General features: G+C 36.3%; 3 protein-coding genes and 1 pseudogene across 6 annotated transcripts; 3 read left to right on the top strand and 1 right to left on the bottom strand.

Moving 5' to 3' along the window:
• Nucleotides 1-382: 382 nt before the first annotated feature.
• On the top strand, nt 383-8,479 carry LOC115967976 (uncharacterized protein At4g38062-like). Of its 3 annotated transcripts, none has more exons than XM_031087161.1 (3): nt 383-476; nt 4,113-7,315; nt 8,083-8,479. In XM_031087161.1, the coding sequence occupies exon 2, from the start codon at nt 4,148-4,150 to the stop codon at nt 7,268-7,270; it is 3,123 nt and encodes a 1,040-aa protein (XP_030943021.1). In that variant the 5' UTR covers nt 383-476; nt 4,113-4,147; the 3' UTR covers nt 7,271-7,315; nt 8,083-8,479. The 3 variants fall into 3 exon arrangements, with proteins under 3 accessions (XP_030943021.1, XP_030943020.1, XP_030943022.1); XM_031087160.1 differs by having other exon boundaries at nt 8,077-8,479; XM_031087162.1 differs by having other exon boundaries at nt 8,005-8,089.
• A 1,527-nt stretch (nt 8,480-10,006) lies between these two features.
• Nucleotides 10,007-12,308, bottom strand: LOC115967998 (magnesium-dependent phosphatase 1). Its single transcript, XM_031087185.1, has 4 exons — nt 12,108-12,308; nt 11,612-11,783; nt 10,669-10,785; nt 10,007-10,350 (listed from the first exon to the last, which is right to left on the bottom strand). The coding sequence occupies exons 1-4, from the start codon at nt 12,215-12,217 to the stop codon at nt 10,183-10,185; spliced, it is 567 nt and encodes a 188-aa protein (XP_030943045.1). The 5' UTR covers nt 12,218-12,308; the 3' UTR covers nt 10,007-10,182.
• Nucleotides 12,309-12,389: 81 nt separating this feature from the next.
• Nucleotides 12,390-18,501, top strand: LOC115967997 (DExH-box ATP-dependent RNA helicase DExH18, mitochondrial-like). 2 transcript variants are annotated; one of them, XM_031087183.1, is made up of 3 exons: nt 12,390-15,190; nt 17,272-17,337; nt 18,106-18,501. In XM_031087183.1, the coding sequence occupies exons 1-2, from the start codon at nt 12,762-12,764 to the stop codon at nt 17,324-17,326; spliced, it is 2,484 nt and encodes an 827-aa protein (XP_030943043.1). In that variant the 5' UTR covers nt 12,390-12,761; the 3' UTR covers nt 17,327-17,337; nt 18,106-18,501. The 2 variants fall into 2 exon arrangements, with proteins under 2 accessions (XP_030943043.1, XP_030943044.1); XM_031087184.1 differs by having other exon boundaries at nt 18,089-18,501.
• On the top strand, nt 18,167-20,538 carry LOC115966616 (annotated as a pseudogene).
• The last annotated feature ends 759 nt before the right edge of the window (nt 20,539-21,297 follow it).

The following is a 21,297-nucleotide window of genomic DNA, read 5'->3' as shown; positions in this document are numbered from 1 at the left end:
ATGGAAGATATAATAAAAAAATGTAATTTAATAATAAATTTACTAAAATTCACATTTAATGAAAAAAATATGTGATGAATTTAAATGATCTCCTAATCTTGCAAGTCTTAAAAAACAAACCAATTGAGTCATTTTCTATTTATGAAAATAACCAAAAATGGTACGCCAACAAATGAGTCATCAAATTTTTTATTTTATTTCTCAAAAAAATACAAAAATGTCAAAATTTTTTTTTTGGTAAACAGACGATTCAATTAACAAAAATGTCAAATTTCTTACTATAAAAAAATAATTTAAAAAAGTGAATTGCCAAATTTGCCCTCACATCTTTATTTCAATTTAAACCCACAAAAACTTAAAACCAGCTTCCCGCTCACCAAACCCGCCTCTCTCTCTCTCTCTCTCTCTCTCAAAAGCTTTCTTTTCAATTTCACACTCACAATTCGGCTTCACCCACTCACGCTCACAACTCAAAGGTACTCTCTCTCTCTCTCTCTCTAAGTTTGCTTCGTATTTTTTCTAATTCCTTGCTAAAACTCGGTCAAATTCTCAGCTCAGGTAAATTGTTTAGATTTCCTTATCATTGCTGAGAAAATGTAGCCAAAAAAAAAAAAAAAATTTCGAGATCTGCATTTTGTTGCTACTTTCACTAGATGATTTGAAAGCCCTCTGGGTTCTGGATTTTTTGGTTAAATCCAACAGACACGCACTTGTCTGTTATTTGATTTTTTTTTTTTTCAATGGGCAGAATTTTCTCCAAATTACTTTGGAGCACTGTTTTTTCAACCCATTATGTGGTGACTCAAATGAAGACCCACATGTTGATTTAGTCATGTTACAATAGCATTAATGCTATGAACAGGAAAAAGACTAACTTTTTTCATAACAAATTTCACAACTGTTGAAGTGGTTGACTGTGAGTAGTGGACACAACTGATGCTCATGAACCCACCACTCATAGTAGATCACGTCTGCAACTGTAAAATTTGTTTGTGAAAAAATTTTTGTTTGTAGCATTATTAACTTACAAGTCATGTGACTTGTTTAGAAAACTCATAGGCTTCTTTTCAGCTTGATAAGAAATTCCTTGTGCACAATTTTCAAGTCTTCCTATGCATGCATGTACTTCAAATTATGATGAGGTTTTGATATATATATATATATATATATATATTGTGTAGTAAGTTTGAGAGTTTATTGTTCTTGATCTTTGTTAGTTGCATATTGAGCACATGAATGTACTAATATTCACTGCCTGAATTTATTTCGATTGTTGAGGATGATTTGAGCGAATCCGCTTAAGAGCTGATATTTTTAGTGTAACTATAACTGGGCAGCAACTCCTAAGCTTTTGTTTTCCATTTTGCAAATGACATAGATGTGTGCGCGTGTGTTTTGTCCATTTTTAGAAGCTAGAATGGAACTCCATTTTCCTTGCTTGATCCCCTTTTCTTATCAAAAAACAATTTTTGGAAATTGGGTTGAGTTTTAACTTTTAATTATAAGGTTCAGGAGATACTGGGCAGAAATTATACTGTTTAGTTTCGTTTCATATTCATGCATATCTGGTTTAGAAACTGTTAATGCAGGAGATTACTATTTTTTTTCAGCAAAGTTTTATTGACTTAAAAAAAGAAAAAGGCCCTACAGAATACACGGGTTGTGTACCGTTGGTGTATCAAAGCATACAAAGTACATAAAAAATTCAGCTTCACATCCACCATAGATTGTTCCAAGCCTTTAAATATCCGATTATTTCATTCCTTCCAGATAACCCACATGATGCAAAGAGGGATAGCATTCCAAATATCTCCGATACTGTGCCTAGCATACCACCCTTTCCAACATACCAAAAAATCCGCCACCCCTTTTGGCAAAACTGACTGCACCCCAAACAAACAAATTACAAAAGACCATAGCTCTAGCCATAGGACAATGTAATAACAGACTCCCCATCTTGCTTACATACAGCACCATTCCACAATTAGAATCCTTCATTGTCTTAAGTTATCGATAGTAAGGATCTTTCCTAAGGCAGCAGTCCAAGCAAAAAAAAGCTACTTTGGCAGGAACTTTAACCTTCCACATGCTTTTCCAAGGAAATGGAATTGTGTTCCGAACATGTAGACTTTATAATAGGACTTTACTTCAAATAGCTCACTCTATGTTGGTACCCAGCATATAATATCCTCAACATCCCTCCTCAATTTTGTTGAATAGATCAGAGTGAAGAATTCTCCCAATCTTGTAGAGCTCTGGAAAAGGTAATATCCCGCTGAACCTGACCCACCCTCCACTCATCAAATCTGCTAGAGCAGCATCTTCTTTTGAGCCAGAATGTCTAAACTAGGAAATAAATACCTCTTTAAGATACCTCTCCCCACACAACCAGTCCTGCCAAAAATGAACATTAATGCCATAAGCAACCTCATATCTGATGAAACCAGAAAAAGTTTCCCAGCCCTTTCTAATATGTTTCCAGAGACATACACCATACACACCCACAGCAGGCTTTGAACTCAGCCACCCCATTCATTGTCATATCTTATAGTTTCATAGCCACCACTCCTCCAAAGGGCATCCTTCTCAACAGCAAAATGCCAATGCCATTTACCCAATAAGGACTGGATAAAAAACACTAACCAGTTGATGCAGTAGATAACTCTAAGTCACAAGAGAAACATCAACAACAAATAGATACATGTATTAATTTAGAAAATTTCAGGGATCCATGCCATGAAGGACACAGGGGATGTGGTCAGTAGAGCAGGTGAGATCATAGAGAGAAGAATGGTGGGAGTCCATCTAAGGTACATGTGAAAGTGCCACGTTAAAAATGCTAGAGAGGCGTTGTGCCCAAGAGCCACAGCAAAGAGAGAACCTTTGTGAAAGATGAAACATCGAAAGATCTTACCCTTTTGTCACAAAGCTACAGGTATTTATGGACAAGTATACATGTGGAGGGATCAACAATTATTCTAAATATAGTGAGGTGGAGAACTGTTATTCATTGGAGCATTGTTGTATGGAGTTTATTCCCATCACTGAAGTTAGACTGTGAGACAAACATTGCTGAAATGTCAATTACAAATGAAGGATAAACAGGCCCCTTTTCCCAGGGTTAAAAGTATTTCCTATTTCCCTAGACACCAATGACAAACGAATGATATATCTTGTAGTTAGCTTTCTTTCTTTAGGGTAGAACACACCAAATTAGGAGTTATTGTTGACATACATGGTCCCTTATGGCGTCTTAATTGCATTTGATCAAATTTACAATTAGTTAATGCTAATTGGCCTCTTATCTAGTGGCCACCAAACCACATGCCCCTTGAGAATCTCAGGCATGGCATACTAGTCTAGCACGACATGACTCATTTATCCATGTGATGCCCTGCCCTTCTAGTGAGGCCCAGGGACTAAATAGTTTCACATATCAACAGAAACCATCAACAAGGAAGTGTCAATTTAGATAGTAGACTGAAAACTCCAAGGCTTTGTTTGATAGGGAAGATGAAAAAGTGGGAGGATAGAAAAGATTTAATTTTCCATCATGTACGTTTGGTACAAAAGATGGAAAAGTGGAAGGATGGAAATAAATATAATTTCCTTTGTTTGGCTGGGAATAAAAATGAGAAGATGGAAAAGATAATTTTTTTGATTTACTATATTGTCCATATTACATAAAATAAAAAAAAAAAGAAACAACAAATTTGGTCAAATGGGTATTGAAGGTCATAATAGTAAATGCATTTCTTGTTCACATTTTCACCTCACTTTTCTCTCCAATTTGGGGGAATTGAATTTGTGGGCTTGAGTGGAAAATCACCCACCCCATTTTCCTCCTCTCCATTTTCTCTCTTCAATCAAACAATGGAAACTCCTATTTTCCCTTCCATTTTCTCTCCAACTTTTCCTTCCTCCCTCTACCAATCTACCCTAATCCCGAAACAGACATAGTGCAAGTGAAAAGCTCATTTGAAAAAGTTATTTGTTTGCTTTGTAAATTTCTGTTAGATTCTTATTACCACCATTCAACTAGGACTTGTGCCATTTTTCATTCGGTTGTTTGCTTCAACTTGATGACTCAATTTCATCTGTAATTGTATTAGGAATTGTTTGAAATCCGAATTTAGAATCAAGATAAATGGAGGATGTATATAAAGAGTTGGATGAAGTTAAAGCAGAGATTGAGAAGCTAAAGGCTGAGTACCGAATTAAAACAGAACTTTCTGAAAGCTTAAAAAGAGCACACAATGAGCAATTACTCAAACATCAAGAAGCTAAGCTGCAGATTGAGAAACAAACTCAGGAATTAAATGCCAAGTCTGAGGAGATATCTGAATTGAGGAAAATTAATGAAGACCTCACATCCAGTTTGCATGAAAAAGAACTTTCTTTTAGGAATTTGAGTTCTGTGAATGAAAAATTTCAAGCTGATTGTGGGCAGAAATTGCAAAAGTTGGAAGGAGAAAATAGAGAGTTGGTGTTGGCTTTAGATGAGACGACAGCTAGAAAAAAAGAATTGGAGCTGAATGTTTGTGATAGTCATAAGGAGATTGAGGGCCTTAAAAGACTCTTGCTGGTTACAGAAAGGAAGTGTTTTGAAGCAGAACAAATGGCTCAAAAACCCAAAGAACTGAGGCAGAGAGATGTCGTGATAGTAAAATTGGAGGAGGAAAACAGAGATGTCCAAGATCAGTTGAAATGGAAGAATGAGCAATTTAAACATCTTGAAGAAGCTCATAAAAGGCTCCAAGATCAGTTCCAGTTGAGCAAGGAAGAGTGGGAGAGGGAGAAATCAGCATTGCTGGAAGAGATCTCATCATTGCAGACAAACTTAGATTCTCAAACTAGAATCCTAGAAGGTCTTCAAACTCGTTTAGATATGTGCAACCAAGCTTTAGCTCATGAAGAAAGCAGGAGGAAATTTCTGGAGGTTCAAGTATCTGAATTCAAGATACGTTTTGAAAATGTTTTTGCCCAGAGTGAAGAAGAGACGTCAAAGGTCCTGAACTTGACAGTTCAGAGGGATGAAGAGATTGCACGGCTAAGAAATGCATTGGGAAGCAAAGAAACACTCACAAAAGAAATGGAGTTTAAAATTGTTCACCTTGAGCAAGAAAATCAGGACCTCGGAGAATCTCTCAAGGAACTTCGGGAAGCTCAAATTAAGAATGCTGGAGCCACTTCACTAACAAAGCTGCGGAACAAGCTCAAAGGCTTGGAGCAGGTACATAGCAATTGCTCCAATAATTTGAAAGCAAAAGAATCAGAATGGAGCTTTCAGATGGAAAAGATGAAATCAGATATAGATAGTTATAAATCTGGACTGAAGGATAAAGTGAAACAAATAAAGGAGCTTCAGATGGACCTTGAAAATAGCCATTCTACAATCGAGGTTTTGAGCGAAGAGATTTCCATAGTATGCATGATCTTAAAATCAGAAATTTCAGAGGCTTACTCCAAAATACTTGATGCAAAAGCTGAAATGGAGCTACATGACAAAGAGAAGGAAGGTAAAATTTCCCATCTTATAGAGCAGTTGAAAGTGAATAAATCTCATCTTGATCTTGGGCAAGAAAACAAGGAATTGGCATCCTTAAGGAAGAGGGTTGAGTCCTTGGAATGCATGCAGGCCTCCAAGGATGATGAGCTTCAAAGGTATAAGCAAATGCTTGAGGAATCATCTGAATGTCAACTTCAGTTGAAAAAGCAAGTTCTGCAGATGGAAAGTGCACTAGAAAATGAGAAAAGAGGTGCTTTTGAGGCTTTAGAGAAGGCTAATCTTGAATTGGCTGAAAAAATTTGTGAAGCCAGTCAATTGCAATATGAAGTACAGAAGTGGAAGTCTGATTCTGAAAGCCTGAAAGCCTGCCTCAACAAAAAACAGGAAACCTGCAAACAACTGGAGACTTCCCTCATCACACAGGCCAAACTTGAGCAAATGCTTAAGGATGAGAAAGAAAACCTTCTCTACATTGCCAAAGAGCAAGAGAAAAGAATTGAAGGTCAGCAGCAACAGATTGTTTCACTAGAAGCTAAAATTGTGGCCAAAACGGAGGAATTGGAAGCCTCCTTAAAAGACAAAGATAGCATTCTCCTAATCGCTGAAGAGAAGGAAATTTGCATAGAAAATCTTCAGAAAGATCTCATTTTCCTGAAGCAAGAGTCCAAGAGGAGAGAAGCAGAAGCTTCAGTCCTTGGAAGGCTGGCTGCAGAGAAAGCCTTTGAGGAAGAGAAAGAGAAATTTTTGCAGATTATGAATGAGAAGGACCAGGGCATTAACGATCTCCAAGTACTGGCTGTTTCATTGGAACAAGATCTGGAAATTGCAGTGATCTCTTGTTTTTCAGAGCTCATAGAAAAGCATGTCAAATTTATTGTTCTCAATGAAGCTATCAAGAATGCTGAGTATCTGACAAAGCTTGAGATTGAAGAGAAGAACAAGTTAATTGTAAATCTTCAGAAAGATCTCATTTTCCTGAAACAAGAGTCCAAGAGAAGAGAAGCAGAAGCTTCAGTCCTTGGAAGGCTGGCTGTAGAGAAAGCCTTTGAGGAAGAGAAAGAGAGGCTTTTGCAGATTATGAATGAGAAGGACCAGGGCATTAATGATCTCCGAGTACTGGCTGTTTCATTGGAACAAGATCTGGAAATTGCAGTGATCTCTTGTTTTCCAGAGCTCATAGAAAATCATGTCAAAATTATTGTTCTCAATGAAGCTATAAAGAATGCTGAGTATCTGACAAAGCTTGAGATTGAAGAGAAGAACAAGTTAATTGTAAATTTGGAAAAAGAAGCATGTAATTTACGACAGAGACTGGCATATGAGGAGGAATGTTTGCTTTGTTCAAGAAGAGAGGAGGAGCAGTATAAAGCATTACTAGAAGTCAACAAGTTGGAAACTGAAAAGTTAAAGGATGAGCAGAGGAGCATGGATTGCTTAGTTAAAGAGCTTGAGTTTGAAAAAGGAACTTTGGTCCAAGACAGTTTGAAGTTATCGACAGAAAGGGAGGATCTTTTGGTTCATATTCAGAAAATTTGTAATCAGATTGGTGAATTTTCCTTTGAGGATGAGAAACTGATGACAAATTTGGGAAGAATATTGCAGAATTCTGTGGAAGAGACTGGAAGAGCAATGGATTTGATGGTGGATGGTGAGCTCTATGATTCTACCAGAGAGAATTCAGACACTTGTTTTTCTGGCACAACAAAGAAACTTGAAGCAGGCGCTGATGAAAGATTACCACTAAAAGAGGTCAACCATTGACAGCTATAATTACAAGAAGAAATGTCCTGTAGAATATGCCACAAGGTACTTCATTAAGCTGTGACTTGTTTCTGAATGTCATTATGTGTTATGTGACATTACCCTTGTTTTCACTGTAAGTGTTCTCTGAAACTTTCAGTAGTTTGTATGCCATGTTTGAGAAATTTGGTTTTATATGAACCTCAAACTGAAATTTTATGCAATTGATTGAATGAGAAAAGATAAAGATGTGGTGCTTAATGGGCCATGCTGAGTTCTGAAGCTCAGTGAAAGCATTTCAATTTTCCTGAACTTCATCCACAACATTTAGATGGTGCTTGTGTTTCAGATTGAAGCATTATATTGTAGTTGTTTAACTTATAAAACATCAAATGTGGTGAAAGGTGTGAGCTATCAACTTTATAGTGCAAAGCAGGTTCATGCACATGAAATTGTGTAATTGAAATAACTTCTATCATAATGTGATGGAATGATTTTTCTGTGTATTTGGCCACATGCCCTGGGTGGGGTGGGGGGGGGGGGGGGAATAGTTATACTTTGTATATTTAATAAGTTCTTATTGAATCCATGACTACTTGATATTTGAATTTTTAATTGATGTCATTCACAAAAGTTAATAGAATGACAACTGCAAAGTGTGTATAATTTGAATGTCAGTTTCTGAATTAGCTATCGGCACTTATTTATTTTCTTTGTATCTTAACATAGGGACATTCTTTTGTGAAATATTGCAGGAGTTGGTAGATGACTGGATGTATGTTAGTTTTTCTTTGTAGCTTCATGTAGTGACATTCTTTTGTGAAAAGTTTCAGGAGTTGATAGGGGTCTGGATGAAAATGAAGCAACGCGCTAGTAGAAACTAGAAGGGGCTTCTGTCGTTTCCATTAGCAAACACTGGACCATCCTGTGTTGAGCTAGAACTAGTGGCAAGGATTGTTATGATCTTACGTTTGTATTCTTTTGTTGTTTCATTCAATTACTGCTTAGTACATTAGGTTCTATATTGGCAGCAGTCTATTAATCTGTTGTATCATTCATGTGGAAGAACTTCGGTTCTGATTCTCTTTCAATTGTATGAAAACAATACATGCAAAACTGGTGGAAACAGGCTTTTAAGTCTACACCTGTTGTCCTATAATCTCATCTTCAATATTTAAGGTAGACTTGATCTTAGCTGAAAGGCCGAGAAAGTTATTAAGATTTGAGGAACACTGATGCTCTTTTATGCATGCATTTGCGTGCATGTGTGTTTGTATTAAATTACATCTATCTTCCTGTGATTAGGGATAAGTGCAAACTATCTCATTGGACATTCCAGTTTCTGATGTTGTTTTAGAAGGCAGATGTGAAAAACTTGCTAGCCAGTTTGATTGAGATAAAGCATATATTGTCCCAAACCTATCCACTGCTGATAATTCTCTCCTAGGACACGGACTTCATGGTTGCATTGCAGATGATTGTGATATGGGTCATAATGCAGGACAATTGGCAGCATGATGGCTGAACCTCAAAGACTCATTGCCAAAATGATTATTGATGACAAATTACGGATCTGTTTGGGATTTGCTTTTTTTATTGAAACTAAATTTTTTTTGCTGAAAGTATTGTAAATAAATATAAAAGTTAGCTAAAATAATATAGTAAAACTTATAAATAGTACCAAAAATGCAGTGAAACTCATGAATAGTAACAAAAATAAGCCAAATAGTTAAATAAGTTCGCAAAAATAATCTTGCCAAACAAGCACTACATTGAGGATGCTTGTGAAATTGGCTCATGAGAAGCCTTCAATTTCTTACATTTCTTTATTAGATGTAAATTTCAAAATTGGCGCAGGATAGAATTTGACAATGAGGTATTTTATTTCCCAGCCATTAGTTGGTAATAATGTCAACAGTACTGTTGGTCAGGGAACCGTTTCAGGGGAGATGGCCCTTGCATCTCCAAGAAACTGCAGGCAGGTGCTGGTGTTGCAGATAGTAATGGCTGACCAGACCTTTATAATTAGTTTCTTAGATATTCTGTATCATTTAGAGTGATGTTTGGAAAACCAAAAAGATGCTTCAGTCGAGTTTTGAATCAATTTTGAATAGATGTGAACTTGTACGCTAAAAAACTACCTTGGAGTTATACGGCAAACTCAAGTTTCAAAATAATGGTATATCCCTAAATATTTTCAAAATAGTGATATATTGCTAAATATTTCGGCCAAAAGTAGTATTTGACCATTTTGGCCCTTTTTCCCATGACCTGATTGGAAATGAAAAGTGTGGCTGAGCTTCCTAATCACTTATCATTTTGGTTTCTTCAAAATCAAAGGTCATAGATGGATGAAATGCCTTTTCTTTTTCCTCAAAATTGTCAGTAGTTGACACCTTTGGTGGCTCAAGACATTAAAATTATCACAAGCTCTCCCTCTCAGGGCATGAAGTGTTAGGGTAGAAAAGCTAGAATGTTATTTGAGAGTTTGGTATGGGCTAGAAGGGCGAAGATGAGAACCTCATAATGTTCTCTCTTCCTTTCTCAAATTTGGCTGGCTTCTGGAAGAGCCAATGAATTAGAAACTCTGTTGATATAGAATTTTCATGATTAAGATTTCATCTGTTTATATTATTACTAGTCATGATATATAGACTGAAAACTAATGATAGATCTCTTTCGAGCACGTTAAGCAGCAAAATACTTTATGTTGTTACTTGGAATTATTCTCCTTAATGATTTACACTAACTAAAATGTATTAAATCACTCTTCCAAGCATACGCCTGCAGCAAATACTATGGGAACCATTCCTCATGTAATTGATACAACTGATTTCAATTAGACAAATATGGTTGCCAAATAATAATTCCTGACAACGCCAGAAGCAATTTCAATATAGAATTTTAGTTCAAGATTGCCAAAAAATTCATTTCTATTCCTTCTTATCAGATGATTCTGGATTTTGAGAGAACTTTTTCCATTTCTGCTTGTTCTTCTCAACCATATTCCAATTTTCTGAAAATTTTGTGAGACCTTCTCGCAATGCTCCAAGATTTACCCCATTACCAACCAAAATGCTTGTTACACCCATTTTTGATACCTATAATTACCAATCACAATATCTATCAAATGCAAGACCAAAACAAACAAACAGAATCTGCAAAATTCACATCCACACTAAACAAGAAACTCTTTTTTTTGTTAGGTAAATAAATAGGGGGAGTGGGGGCTGGTAGGGCTTGAACCCCATTGCCTAGGCACTACAAGAGGCATTGAAACCACTAGGGTGTCCCTCAAACCTCATCCAAACTAAATAAGAAATGCTACTAGCCTACTATTCAAGCAAACAAGAAAAGAGAATTTCAACACCACCACCACCAATAATAATAATTAAAAAGATAATGTATTTCAGTTTTACCGCTTGGATGTTCCTATTCTCATCATCAAAAAACAGCATTGAGTTGAACGGAACCCCTGTCCTCGAACGAATTCTCTGGAAGTGATCAGTCTTGTCATTCCTACTAGAAAAGATCTCCTGTATACTTAAACATAAAATAACATTACTCGATGGCTGATGCTTTCACTATAATAAGTAGTTACAAAACTTGTAATTTAAAGGATTGCATGTATGTTTTTGCACCAGTTTCTAATTTAAAGAATTGCATTTATGATTTTGCACCAGTTTCCAACAAGGACTGCCACCTGCCTGAATAAGCTAAAAACTTCAATACAAAATCGAAAAATAGGGATCAGGAACCTTACTACTAATATATCTTTTTCAAATTTTGATAGCCATAAAAAAGGAACCCAATTTAGAGTGTTATTGTTAGTCACCTTAAGTCCAATGGTGAGTAAAAGGGACATGCATATGAAAATATTGAATACGGTAAAGGAAAATAATTCCACTTAAAAAAAGCACACAAATTCTTCATACAAAACACTTAGCAGATAATACAGCTTCCAAAATTTTCTTCAGTACAATTCTCTAAAGAGCCTCTAAGTCAGCTGGCTCATGCCATGTTTACTAAAAGAAAAATACACCATTTTGTCATACCAGTCCACAGATTGGAGTCTGGGAGAGGTAAAATAGCCGAACAAGATATTGAGAAATTTACCATACGTGAAATCATTAATATTGACATGGGCCTTTTTCCACATAAAAGGGAATCTTCCGTTACAATCGATACCAAAATTGATTTGAATAATTCAAGAATTGGAAAGGCTACACCATTGTGCAGCTCTCCTTTTTATTTATTTATTTTATTATATGCTAAACCAACAAGGATAACAATGACAGAGTGAAATTAGTTTTTTTGAAAAGTTAAAAATATAAACTTTAAATTAAGGAGGGGAAGGCAGACCTGGGCTACAAACATGGACTTGATGCTTAACTTGTTAATAAAAGTCTCAGCAATATCAGCAGTGGGTGATCTAGAAGCAATAGCCATATCAATCCCTTTGTCCTTGAGCGCATGAACTATGCCTTTAGCGTGTGGATACAATGATGGCATTTCACGTTTGGAGCGACATTCACTTCCAAAAAAAAAAAAAAAACCCAGATGAAGAAATTTGACAACAAGAAGATATATGTAGAGAATCTTAAGGTACTTTTTGCAAGTGAAACTTGTTATGTTGTAACTGTAATTTTTTCACACAGGTTTTCATGAATTACATCAAACGACAACATTATATGGAACAAAAATTAGAATGGGTAGTACCCAATAACTTTAATTTATGAAGATTATACACAAAAAATGATTCTTTTTTCATTGAAAAATCATTAACATAGATGCAGTAATTAATGATGTGTTTTATTGTGTATCTATCAGAAGAAGAAGAAGAAGAAGTAGTGAGTACCAGTAGAAAGGCCAGAGAGTGTAATCGAGATCGAAGACAACCAATCTGGGAAGCACTTGGAAGACTCCTATTATCTGCAGAGCCTCTTCCTTCACCTTCTCGTCTCCCATCTCCTTGTTTTGCTTTGCTTTCCGATTTCGGATTTGCGGTTCCAACTTTTATTCCTCTTATTAAGGACCTCAACCACTATTTTATTTATATATATACCTACATACTCTACTGTTAAAGTCGCACGTGACTCTCACATGACTCACTTATCGTCAACATCATCCTCACTTTGCAACAACACAACACAGACACGATTGAACCCTAACCCCTTCTTCTTCTTCTTCATAGCCATTAACGCAGACATGATGAACAAAGCTCCTCAATGAACATGAACTCCTTCTTCTTCATAGCCGCATCTCGCCGATTCCATTGCTGATTCCCAATTGAGCTCTCGACCCTCAAAGAGACGAAGAAACAGAGAACCCCAACGTCAATGACAAACCCAAACAGCAGGTGAGTTGTTATGTGTACTTTCTTTGTGAATTTTAAGAATAAGTATTTCACAATAAATTCACAAAGAAAGCTTTTGCGCTCACTCGGAGCCGGAGCAGAAGAAAGGTTTTGCGTTTCTTTAATATATTATTAGTTTCTACAACAACAACAGCCATGTCCCTGTTTCGAATTTATAAACCTAAGTCATACCCTTCTTCTTCTACTAGGCTAAGGGTTCTGCTATCCAACCATTCTTTTTATGAACTATTATATGACCCTTTGATTTCCCAGCATTACCGGTTTTGTCCTACTGCTTCAGATGTCCCTAACCGTCCATTTTCCACTTCTGCTTTCACTTTGTTTCACTTAGCTCCTTGTAAATTTCCTTCACAAGCTCTCAAATTTAAGGCCTCTGCCACCTTCTATGGAAAACCCTTTTCTTCTTCATCAGCACCTAATGGTGATGATGATCATGGTGTGTCTAGTTTGACAATGGTTGAATCTGAATCTGAATGTGATTTCGATGCTGATGTTGGGAAAACAACTGTTGGTGTAGATGATGATGATGAGGGTTGTAGCACTGTTGGTGATTCAACCATGGTTGAATTGGGAAATGGTATCAGTGAAGAGGGTATTGTTGTTGATTCTATGGTGGCTAGCGATAGTAATGATGATGTGGGTTTGGAGAGGTGTGAGGGTCATTTGAATGTTGCGTCGCGGGATCCTGTTGAAGTGTATCGTGAGTTAAGAAATGCCGAGAAGGGTGCGAAGCAGACACGGTGTGATTGGGAGATAATGCAACAAGTGCTTAGTTATTTTGGGAAATCGGGTTGGGCGTCTAATCAGGCTCTTGCAATCTACATTGGGATGTCATTCTTTCCTACTGCAGTGCAAAAGTTCCGGAACTTTTTCTTCAAGAAATGTTCTGCTGATGTTTTTAAGTATGTGGTGTCGCTTGGTCCATCCGATGATGCTGTCAAGTTCTTGTTTCCTATATTCGTGGAGTATTGTTTAGAGGAGTTTCCTGATGAGATTAAGCGGTTTCGGGGTATGATTAAGTCGGCAGACCTTACCAAGCCCCACACTTGGTTTCCATTTGCACGGGCTATGAAACGGAAGATAGTATATCATTGTGGCCCAACCAATAGTGGTAAAACTTACAATGCTCTGCAACGGTTTATGGAGGCCAAGAAGGGTATCTATTGTAGTCCTCTCAGATTATTGGCTATGGAGGTCTTTGACAAGGTGAATGCACATGGGGTTTACTGTTCTCTACTTACAGGTCAAGAAAAGAAATATGTCCCTTTTTCAAACCATATTGCCTGTACTGTGGAAATGGTGTCGACGGATGAATTGTATGATGTGGCTGTTATTGATGAAATTCAGGTGATGGCAGACCCATGTAGGGGTTATGCTTGGACGCGGGCATTGCTTGGATTGAAGGCTGATGAGATACATTTATGTGGGGATCCGAGTGTTTTGAGTATTGTTCGAAAGATCTGTGCAGAAACTGGGGATCAGCTGCATGAACAACATTATGACAGGTTTAAGCCATTGGTGGTTGAAGCCAAGACCCTATTGGGAGATCTTAAAAATGTTCGTTCTGGGGACTGCGTGGTTGCTTTTTCGAGGAGGGAGATATTTGAGGTTAAAATGGCAATTGAGAAACACACCAATCACCGCTGTTGTGTAATTTATGGTGCTTTGCCACCAGAAACTCGTAGACAGCAAGCTACCTTATTCAATGATCAAGATAATGAATTTGATGTGCTTGTTGCTAGTGATGCTGTTGGAATGGGTTTGAATCTTAATATTAGAAGGGTTATTTTTTATAGCCTTTCGAAATACAATGGAGACAAGATTGTTCCAGTTCCAGCATCGCAGGTGAAACAAATTGCTGGAAGAGCTGGCCGAAGAGGAAGCCGCTATCCAGATGGACTCACAACAACCTTGCATTTAGAAGATTTAGACTACTTGATTGAGTGCTTGAAGCAACCTTTTGTAGAAGTAAGGAAAGTCGGTCTCTTCCCATTCTTTGAACAGGTTGAACTATTTGCTGGGCAACTGCCCAATGTTACATTCTGCCATCTACTTGAAAAATTTGGTGAAAATTGCCGTCTAGATGGGTCATACTTTCTGTGTCGACATGATCACATAAAAAAGGTTGCTAATATGTTGGAGAAGGTACAGGGGTTATCTCTTGAAGATCGTTTTAACTTTTGTTTTGCCCCAGTTAATATAAGAGACCCAAAAGCAATGTACCATCTCCTTAGGTTTGCTTCAGCATACAGTCAGAATGTTCCTGTCAATATTGCAATGGGCATGCCAAAGGGTTCTGCTCGAAATGATTCAGAGCTCTTGGATCTTGAGACTAAGCATCAAGTGTTGTCTATGTATATGTGGTTATCAAACCACTTCAAGGAGGAAACTTTTCCATATGTGAAGAAGGCTGAGGCAATGGCAACGGACATTGCTGACTTGTTAGGTCAGTCTCTAACTAAAGCTAATTGGAAACCAGAATCAAGGCAGGCTGGGAAACCAAAGCCTCAACGGAAGGAGGATGGTTATGAGAGGCCGAGATCACTTATCAAATTATATGAGAAGTAAGTGTCTCCAAACGGTAATTTTGTTCGGGTTCTTCTTGAACCGGCAGAGTTTTCATTTTAATATATTTATAATTTTTTACAAGGCACAATTTTAAAGGTTCTTATCTAATAAGCACTATTTGTTGTGGTTTCAATCTGTCCTGTGGTTCTTTATCCATATAATCCTGGTACTTCTCCTTGTATGGTTATAAGTTATTAAATTCCAATAAATACTTTCAGGGTTTGATGTTCTTTTTTGTACATAGTTTTACTTCCTTTCATTGTATTTTTTTTGGCTACTTTGTGTCTTAAGTAGTCTTTTTTTCAATAAATATTTTTCTTACTTATCAAAAAAAGAGAGGATATGTTGCTCTTTCTCTTTACCAACTTGTGGTTGGGGCACATGCATTCATGTTTGCAAAATGCATTTAGTGGTAGCTGTAATGGGATAGTGTTGGGATAGGTTGATGTTGCATTTTTTTGTGAATACAAAAATGGTATGTGGCTGTGGTGAATACAATTGCAGGTGGCCTGATGGTTGTGCTGGTGATCATGGTGATGTTGTAAGGGTGAGATGATAGTAGTTGGTGGTGTGATGGTGCTGGGGTAGGGGGTGATGGTAGAGTTTGATGGTGGCAGGGTTTGTTTGGATATGATTGTGTTGGTAAATGGAAATTCATTATTAAGATCTTTATCTTTGGTTAGAATCTTCTTAGTGGGTATTTTCTAAAAGTTAGATTTTTAGTTTAGATTAATTATTGGAATAATTTCAACTGGTATGCATTAAGAATTTGATGTTGGCAGTGGATGGAATATTTGGATGCATTGTTGTTGTTAGGAACCTGCTTCAAGTGAGGTGGTTGCTGCTGCTGCTATGCTTACTGTTGAGCTAATGGCACGCTTATTAGTGCTGTTGCCATGATTACCGGCGCAGTTATTACTTGGAAGTGTGTTGCTGTTATTATTTTGAAGTTTGATGTACTACTTGTGTAATGTTAGTAGCTGTTTAGCAATTACTAAGGTTGTTAGCATGTGTACTATGTTACTGTTAAGCCTAATGTTGTTAAGTAATTGAGCATGTGCCTGAATTGGGAAGTTAATTGTTCAGTTAGTGGTGGTTAGGCTAACAGATTGTAATTTCTGTATTTGACCCCTATACACTCCCTGTGTACTAGGGTGTCCCTTTTCAATATCAATAAATCTTATTACTTATCAAAAAAATAAAAAATTGTTTGTTAGGAGATCAGTTGTATTCGAGCAGCCTAGTTAATAAGGCTGGCTCTTGTTTGTAAAGCACTCAAGCAAGAACAAATAATAAATCCATTTGAATTGAAGGGTGTATGATAATAAATCCATTTGAAGAGGGGTGGTTGGATTGAAGGGTGTATGATAATAAATCCATTTGAATGGAAATAAATTTATTTCCAGACAGCTTGAATGATGCATGATAAATTAGGTAGTAGCTCCTTTCTGCTGATAGCTAATTGTAAATACTACTATTTTAAGTCAGAGAATCTCACTGGATTTATACGAAGGCTATCAATTGTGGAGCTTTGCTTTTAGATTTTTTTGGGGTCTCTTGGGTATTACCTGAGAAATTGCTTGACCTTTTGTTTGGTTGGAGGAACTGGTTGGGTAAGTATTCTTCAGATATTTGGAACCTGGTGCCATTATGTTGATTTCAATTATTTGGAGGGAGCCTAATAGACGTATGTTTGAGGTTTGGAGAGCACAGGGAGGGGACCATGTTTTAGCCTCATTTGTAGGCACTTTGTTTGATTGGTCTCACGCATGGGGATTCACAACTAGTGACGCCATTCCTGTGTTTATAGTCTCTTTCTTATTGAACATAATTTTTTTTTTCTTGTGTAATTGTTTTGGCTGCTTTGTGCTTGTTGTATGTAGTCTTTTTTTCAATAAAATTATTCTTATAAAAAAAAGGCTCTCCTAAATATTACAATCTGAAATTCATCATATATATTAAAATGCCTGTCTAGAAATTTATTTTCCTTTCTTCCTTCTTTATATAAGCATAGAAATGATGTTCATCCATATATATATACATATTTGAGGTGCCAATTGCATTTTTTACCTTGCAGGAATAGGCTTGAAAAGGCTTCACAAAATAAGCTTTTAGAGAAGGTAGTTGCATAGTGATATTGCAGGTAATGATTCTACTATGTTGCCTCATTTCAAATCTTGGCTGCCATGTTTGCTTTGTTACCTTTGTTCATCTGCTTTATTATATATTGCTGTTATTGATTTTTTTTTTTTTTTTGGTCCTGGTATTTAAAATTTGCATTATATTTTCTTATTTTTAACATCTGGTTCTTCACTTCTTCTGCATAGTTTTCACATAAATCTACACAGGCAATGCTGCAATTTTGAAATGATTTTATGATTTCTTACATTATGTTTGGTAGGATGAAGTGTAGAAATGAGATTTTTCGTACCTACTTGTGTTGGGGTGGTAGGGTAAAGGCTTTGTTCACCATTGTACCCTGGTTTGGATGTTTTGTTGTGAGTTCAGACAATCAATTTTTGAAAGTCTGTTAAGAACCCACCCCACAAACTCCTCCCCCCTTTTTCATTTTTTCAGATATTTTATGTAGCACATAACTGTAGGGTCCATTTGGTAGGAGGGAAAATAGTAAGGCGAACCATGTGGGTAGCCCAAATTAATCAACGCAGATATGATTTTCCTTCATTCTTTTCGTCACCTTTTGTAAAACTTCATTGTAACCCAAATTAATTTGATGAGTAAAGAGGACCATCTGCTTGTTGTCAAAATAAACTGAATCATTTTCTTGTTCATCACTTTCCTTTTGCTATTGAAGGAGAATAATGTTTCTAAAACTTGAATTATTTGTATGGTTTAGTGTCCTGGTTCTAATCTTTGACTATTTTTCATGTAAGTTTCATTGCTCTGCCAGATTTGCTGGAATTGTTGAAGGAAAGATAATTGGAAACCTACTTAAATCTTCTAGCGAAGTTTTGGGTTTTGACGATGGAAGAAATTGTTATTGCTTGAACATCTCCTGGAGCTTGGTGTAACTTAAACGGTTGCTATATTTATCAAAGGTATGCAACTATGTGGGTAGACCTGAGGACTCCTTTTAGAATAGTCAGCACCATTTGGTTTTTTGGTTGTGTCAATTGTGATTTTTGTATCCTTTAGAGTGGCACACAAAATTTAGCACTCCCGCTACTTTGATGAGCCTTGCCTTTTACTTCTAGATTATATTCACATATGAAAGTTGTATGGTGAAATTTCACACTCAAAATTGTGTTAACCTTTTAAAAATTTTGTTCTGTTTGTTTGTTGAGCAGCAAGGGTGAATGTAGGATCCTGTCATCAGCATAGGATGAGTGTTTATATGAATATAACATATTTCATGATAAAATGCATGGTTAGAAGAGTGTATATATGTGTGTGTGTGTGTGTGTATAATGGGTAAAACTTATATACTTTAGGTGCAGTATATTAGGTTTTCCATTCTCCAATTAAATTCAAACACTTTTTGAATTTAATTAGTATTGGAAAGATGACATTATTCTTATCTTATTGGTCAATGCAGCCAAGTGTTTGAATTCAATGGGAGAATCTAATGTACTGTACCTAACATATTCTATCTAAGTTTACCTATATATTACAGATATAAAAATAACAACACATCTTTGCACTACTATTGTATGCTTCAAAGACCTCTTTTGCCTCTTTCAGGCCACCAATAAAAATGTAATGGAGGATTTTAGACTCAGGGAAAGCAATGTGGGAAGGATACACTGTCATAGCTTGTAATAGTTGATTATAGATTTATAGTGTTTCTTTGTGTGTGCTTTCATGGTAAACCAAATGTTGTGATTCTTGCTCTATTTTTTGGCCCTAAATTGTTCCTACTTATGCTGGAAGCTGGAAGGAAGCAATTGATATGGACTTTATGGTTGAACTGTTCTTTCTAGTTTGTAATGATTTCAAGAACTATAACGTGTTGCCTGATAGTTCCACTTGTTCAAAATTGGTTAGTAGTTGCATTAGAGCTAGAAAATTCAAAATTTTTGAGACTTTGCTTGAAGTTTTCAACTCTAATGGTAAAGTCAGTGTATTGGCCTTTGGTTCTGCAATAAGAGGCTACAACAAGCTTCATATGTATAGAAGCACCATTTTAGCATTTGGGAAAATGAGATCTACTGGAGTTGTTCCGGATTCTGAATGTTCTTGCCATATCATGGAAGCTTATATGAGACTTGGTGATTCTGAAAAAGTGGTTGAATTTTTTTTGTGAATTAGAAAGTAGTCAACTAGATTTTTATTCATCACCATTTTGCACTCGTATATTTGGGAATCTAATTGAGTCCCTAGGAAAATCAGGAAGAGGTTTTAAAGCTCTTGAATACTTAAAAGAAATGACAAGGAAATGAATTTCCAAGAATTCTTCGGTTTACTCTTCTTTGATTTGTTCTTTTGCAAGCTTGCGAGAAGTAGAGGTGGCTGAAGATCTTTTCGAAGAAGGGAAAAGCAAACAAATGTTGAGAGATCTGGGGCTGTACTTAAAACTAGTGTTGATGTATGTGTAAGAATGACTAATGGAGAAGACACTTGAAATTGTAAAAGCAATGAAAATTTCAAAGTTAAGAATTTCTGATTGTATATTCTGTGCAATTGTCAATGGCTTCTCAAAGAAAAGAGGATTTCTAGCTGCAGTTAAGGTATACAAAGAGCTAATTTCTCAGGGATGTGAACTAGGACAAGTTACATACTCAGTTATAAATGCATATTGTCATCTTGGGCTCTATTCGAAAGTTGTAATGTTATTTTCAGAGATGGAACAAAAGGGGATAAGTGTGTTGTGGCTTATACTAGCATGATTGTAATGTATGGCAAAACGGGGAGGCCAAAGATGCAATGAGGCTTTTGGCCAAGATGAAAGAAAAGGGTGTGAACCAAATGTTTGGATTTACAATTCTTTGATGAAAATGCATGGAACGGCCAATAATTTAAGGCAGGTTGAGAAGCTGTGGAAGGAGATTAAGCGAAGAAAGGTTGCACCATATAGGGTTAGTTACACTAGTGTTATTAGTGCTTACAGTAAAGCCAAGGAGTTTGAGACATGCCTGGGATATTACAATGAGTTTAGAATCAATGGAGATGAAATTGACAAGGTCATGGCTGGAATTATGGTTGGAGAATTTTCAAGGAGTAGTCAGATTGATGAGTTGTGAAGCTTTTACGGGATATGAAATCTGAAGGAACACAATTAGATGGGAGGTTTTGTCGATCATCGTTGAATGCATTGAGGGATTCTGGGTTGCAAGTGGAAGCCAAATGGTTGCAAGAGTATTTTGCCAAAATGCACTTGGATTGAAGCACAATTCTTTTTTTTTTTTTTTAATATCGATTGCTTCTCTTATAAATAGTATATATCAAATCGAAATTTTTGTTGTATGATATTGCATTTTACCATTGGAACCAGATGAATTGCTACAAAACATTATTTTTCTTAGTTTTGCAGTAGTTGATGATTTGTTCTACAAAATGATCATACTGCCCCAATTTCTTTGTATTTGGCAATTGGCATGTGGAGTATGTGCTTGATAAAAAAACTGAAAAGCACATGAGAACGCATAAGGTTAATACCCACATATTTCTCAAAAGGTTGATATACACATATTAATGACATAATGTAAAAGATAGCTGAAATATGATTTTTTACCTTTTTTTTGAATGGTAATAATAACAACTCAGGTTTTGTATTTGGAGATCAAACGATAAGCAAAACTCCCTCAACTTACAGTAGAAAAACTATTAGGATCTTATCTTCAAGTGTAACGATGAAATTGGGGTTTTGGTGTGTGGTCATATGAAGAGTAGGTGGTCAATATGGACAATTTATCAAATTGAAGATTGGTTTACAAAAATGAAAATTTCAAGTTATTAGGAGAAATTAATTGTCAACGTGATTTGCCGTATTTACAACATTTTTTTTTTAGTGAAACAATTTTGAGTTCCAATTGGATTATGTTTCTATTGGATGAATATTTTGGAACCTTTAAGAGGTGAGAAAAAGAATGCACAACACAATGGTGGTTTTTTTTTTTTTTTTTGGGTTGCAAAAATACCAATA

The sequence above is a fragment of the Quercus lobata genome, chromosome 11, assembly GCF_001633185.2.
Source record: "Quercus lobata isolate SW786 chromosome 11, ValleyOak3.0 Primary Assembly, whole genome shotgun sequence".
Taxonomy (NCBI): domain Eukaryota; kingdom Viridiplantae; phylum Streptophyta; class Magnoliopsida; order Fagales; family Fagaceae; genus Quercus; species Quercus lobata.
The sequence above is the reverse complement of the archived record's forward strand: the minus strand, read 5'-3'. Positions and strand labels throughout refer to the sequence as shown.